This window comes from Poromitra crassiceps (assembly GCF_964638095.1).
Source record: "Poromitra crassiceps genome assembly, chromosome: 7".
NCBI classification, from domain to species: domain Eukaryota; kingdom Metazoa; phylum Chordata; class Actinopteri; order Beryciformes; family Melamphaidae; genus Poromitra; species Poromitra crassiceps.
In genome coordinates this window covers 27,591,748-27,596,747 of record NC_139628.1, presented here as the reverse complement: position 1 = coordinate 27,596,747, position 5,000 = coordinate 27,591,748, and the positions used below count along the sequence as shown (strand labels likewise).

Below are 5,000 nucleotides of genomic sequence, written 5' to 3'. Positions count from 1 at the left end.
CTCTGCTCACAGGAGGAGTTTACTTTGAGGCCTCGGCCAGAGAGAACCACCAGGGAGTTCACTCTGCCTTCCTACATCTCTGTCAGGAGGTAGGCCTTTCCTTTCCCTGTCTGTATCGGTCTGCCAGGGCTCGGGTCATTTTAGGGACGTAGCCTACATGTACATATTTGGGGTACAGTACATATATGGGAACATGGCTGCTTTTAAAACCTTTGGCTAGACAAAGGAAAGTATCTAACACACACAGGCATGCACGCACACACACCCCCCCCCCCCACACACACACACACACACACACACACACACAAGTTTTTGGTGTACTGTCACTGCATCAGATCAGTCTATATCAGTGATACTCAACCCATGTGGCTCTAGAGCAGGGGTGCCCAAACTCTTTCCCATGAAGGGCCAAAACTCAATCTGGGTGGAGGGCCGAGGGCCAAAAATAAACGTGGAATTACATTCAAATGTATTGTGTTTTATAGAAAATTAACATTCTAAATCTAAAATAACATTTCACTATAATAATCTACTTTTTATCTGTTTGGTAATTGTAATAATTTGCAATTGGTTATATATATTTAAAAAAAAACATCTGCATTTGTGGGGAGCTTAAACATTTAATCAGTAAACACCCAGTTAAAAACAGTTGTATTTTCCACATTTGTAATCAAGAGAGAAATTTGACTTAATTCACAACTTGAAAAATCCTCAAGGTACTTTGAAAATCAGCTTTATTGTGCATCTTTTGTAAACAATTTGCCATGACAATTTGCAGGGATGCAATCTCAGGAGTGAACACAGTATCCGCAGCCACATTCAGACACTGTTTCACAAAGTCACCACATGAAAAAGCTCGTCCACCCTTTGCAATCAGTGCAGATATCTGATAACTTGCCCGAGTTGCATTCTGGATAAAAAATCGGGGGAAAAAAAATATATATATTTTTTTCTCCCAAATCCGTGCCGGGCCAAAACAAACAGAGCGCGGGCCAAACTTGGCCCGCGGGCCCCAAATTGGTCAGCACTGCTCTAGAGGTACATAAATAAATAAACATCTAAGAATAAATAAGTAATAAATAAATAACTTTTTTGGATTGTGGCTCTTGCAAAGATTTTCTTTTGGGTCAATGTGGCTCTTGAGTAGGGAAAAGGTTCAGTAGCACTGGTCTATATATGTACAGTGGTAGGCAATTCGGACCCCAACCCCATCGCATCTATCTTACTATAATACTGCAGGTTACCGGTATAAACAGTTTTAAAATGTTTGCGGTATCATTCACTCTTATGTTCCGTTTTGTATTAAACCACATAATATGCTTGCTATTGATCAAGTCTTGTGTATAAAAGCATCACTAGTATCTGCAGCTGGAGTGCAGATCATGCTGTTACTCAGGCACGTGTCAACCAACTCTGAAACAGAGTGGAAGCTGGAGGGAAATGACAAGATGGCTGCTGCAGCTGGTTGGTAGCTGTGCAAGTCAAATGAAAGCCAGCTGATTGGGATCAGGTTGTATGAAAGCTTTGCATGAAAAAATTCCAAAGATGGAAATACAACAATCTCACCACTATAATAAGGCAAATTCAAGAGATCAATTAAAATGGAGTAAAATGGTTAATAGTCTATTATGAAGTCAATAAATCCTATTGAAATCATTTGAAAGGTCTCATATTCTCCACTCTCCAGTGTTTTATTTTGTGTCTTGGCGACCATTCAGATGTGCTGTCATGAACCAAAAACCACTCTCAATCCATTTTGCAGCATCTCTCTGAGCCTTACAGTACCAAGAACAGGCTGTTTCTGTTGCCGTGCCGTTAAGGCTCATTAATATTAACGACCACTCTGTTCTGATTGGCTAACCGTTTCAAGAGTGAAGCGCCAGACACCACTGACCCAGCAGCTACTAGCCTACATGTGGGGGAAATTCTCCGGGAATGAACAATAGTTGGGTTTCCATCCAAATGTAATCGCCAAAAGAAGATGTGAAAATATGCGCGTTTCCATCCACTACTGTTGCGAATATTAAGGGTTGATGTGTGTTTTGATAAGGCTTTCCTATAATAGGGTTGTGTGGATTTAGTTGCAGATCGTGCGTTTTGATACTTTCACCATGTTTAGACCATCCAACTCCTTTATCATCACATGCTAGACCATCCAACACCTTTATCATCACAGAGACAAGGGGGGTTGTTCTACACCTTATGGGAGCTTTAAAACAGCTGCTGTCTCAACACAAACCTCCATCACAGGTTCACCTCCAGGATGTGAAGAGTTGACCCTTATTTGATTCTTTTCTCAAATCCACAAACCTTCATCACCCCCGTGGGAACCCAGGATACAGATTGCTTCCCATTGATGTCAAATGTCACAAAGTGTTGTAAAAAGACCTCCTGCTTGTCTTCTTGGCAGCAAAAGCTTCAGTGACCTGGAATAGACTCTTATGTGTTTGTTTTCTGTTGGACTGATGGCCGTTATATTTGGACTTGTTTACACTCGCCCAGCCCGTTTCCAGCTCACATCATAAAGAGAGCAAATTCCACAAAGCTTATTGCTGTTTCAAGTCAGCAATCTTATTTTACCCAAGCTTGCTTTGGCTGACGAGATGCACTAAGGATTTTTTTTTAAATATATATATATATATATATATCTGGTCTTATTGTAAACAAGGTGGCAGCAATTTGGCGTCGAAAATTATATAAACAAGGCACTATGACCAACTTGTATTAAATAATAGTATAAATAGTATAAATAATAAGTCATGAGTAGGCTTATAGTAATAAAGAATAAAATCATATCAATCAACTAACATTTATATTCTTAAAAAGACATATATATATATATATATATTGCATCGAACACAAAAATTGTTAAAATAGTAAAATAAGGAAAATGAATGACAGAAGGAAAAAGAAAACAAACACAAAGAAAACAATTGCTATTTGATGAAAACAAATACAATATGATCAATTTTCATTCAATCAAAAAAAAAGTGCAGGATTTTGTTCTTTGATAGATATTTTCTCCTTTACCTCCTTTTATTTTGACAATACTGTGATATAATCGCATATCTCATGGAGACCAAATTGATTTTACTTTACAGACCAACAGGCAGATATATTGTGTTGGTTTTCGGGAATCGCCGTCATCGGCTCTCTCTCTCTCTCTCTCTCTCTCTCTCGTTCTTCCAGGTGAGCCGGGCGCTGGGTGGAGGGAACGGGGAGAAGAGGAGGGGGGGTCTCCACCTGGCCCGACCCAAATCCCCCAACATGCAGGAGCTGAAGAGGAGGTTCAGGCAGGTCCTCTCCTCCAAGGTCAAGTCCTCCACCACCCTCTGAAGAACCAGGGAGGAACGGAAACGCAGGCGGGAAAACCACGCGGTCGGGACGCGCGGAGAGGACACGAGCCTCCGTGAGAAAACAGCTTCTAGCCTTTGGATTTTCGTCAACGGAGGCAGAAATGCTGAAGAGAAAATGACAAGAGCCCTATATATGGAAGAGTTGTGACTTTTTAGGGGTCTTCGGGGACTTCGAAAGCCGTTTACGGTATTCTGAGATAAGGAATGAACGGAGCTTTTCGGTTGAAGTTTGGCGGTCAAGACGACCTCTTTCCCAGGGTTAAGTGCAACGAGGACCTTGCCCGTTAAACGCAAAAAATGTCAAACACTCTTAAACAAGCAGCTGGTGTTGTGTTTAGGAACTTGGCAGGAGAGAGAGCGAGTCGGCGAAACTGTAAATCATTACTGAGTGTGCAACATTTGAAGAAACGCCTTCGTCGTATTGAGCTACATGTTTTACACAATTCATGCCTAAATTGTCCCAAAACTGAAAAGAAAGAGAAGTTATAACTCAAACTTGGCACACTTATTTTGTGTATTCTCAAACCAATTTTTTTGTTTTTCCACAGCCATGTGATGTGAGATCATCCATCCGGTTCCAGGTTCAGTTGTGTTGTTTGGGTTTTGTTGTCCCTCTGGGCTAAATGATGTTTTGGGTTTTGTTGTCCCTCTGGGCTAAATGATGTTTTGGGTTTTGTTGTCCCTCTGGGCTAAATGATGTTTGAGAGACGTTTCATCTATTGCCTTCATTGAGAAGTCTCGGGGACTTTTGTCCGAACTCTGGAGCGTAATTCCTTTTGTTTGTTTCGAAAACAGCGACATTAAAGATTCACTTGGTACCGAATAATGGCACAGAGATGGATACAAATGCAAATGTCAGTCGTCTAAATAAACTCCATTGAGAATATAATCTGAATCTGAATCAACTATAGACGGGTTTAACCAGGGCCGATTTTACACTTCATGGGCCCTGGGGCTATTCATCTCTGCAGGGCCCCCCCCTCAAGCGGAAGGGAGTGTCAAAAAAAAAAAAAAAAATTTGAGTGTTTTTTTTTTACCTTTTTTAGCCGTATTTAAAGGAATATCTCATTTTAAATCAACATTAGGATTATACTGTTGTGATGTCATTATTCAGTATCTTCTCCTTTTCTCACTAACTTTCATGTCACCACCTGCTCTCCTGTCAGCATTCTAACTTATAAACACAAACTGTAGGTTTAGCCATCATGTTCTTTCATAAACAGCCTGATTGGAAAGAAAACATTGCCACTGAGATGTCACAACAAGCACTTTTATTATTATTATTTAGTATTTATTATTGCTGTTATTATTACAAAAAAAAAAAAAAAAAATTGGGCCCCTTGATGTCCCGGGCCCCGGGGCTTCAGCCCCGGTAAGCCCGTTGGTAAAATCGGCCCTGGGTTTAACTTGACATTCTAAATTGCTCCTAGCTCAATTCCTGTTGGAGTGTTTGCTTATACAATAGCTGACAGGAAATAAGCTAGATTTCAAACTGTTCCTTAACAATGACATCTGACAGCCAGCAGTTCTTCATGCATGGAAAGCCTAGCAGCTGCAGAACAAAATGAAGTGTGGACTGATGTCCATATGCAGCTACAGTATTTCTTCATGTGTTCTTCTCTGGTACATCTGAACACCAGGGAA

General features: G+C 40.6%; 1 protein-coding gene across 1 annotated transcript in view; it reads left to right on the top strand.

The window, feature by feature from the left end:
- Window positions 1-4,180, top strand: part of rasl11a (RAS-like, family 11, member A) — a gene marked incomplete at its 5' end in the record, with an annotated part of 13,481 nt that extends 9,301 nt beyond the window's left edge. The window contains 2 exons of the mRNA XM_083640615.1: window positions 13-89; window positions 3,190-4,180. Coding sequence (XP_083496741.1) covers window positions 13-89; window positions 3,190-3,336 — 224 coding nt within the window. The 3' untranslated portion in view covers window positions 3,337-4,180. The remainder of the gene's footprint in view (window positions 1-12; window positions 90-3,189) is intronic.
- Window positions 4,181-5,000: the final 820 nt, after the last annotated feature.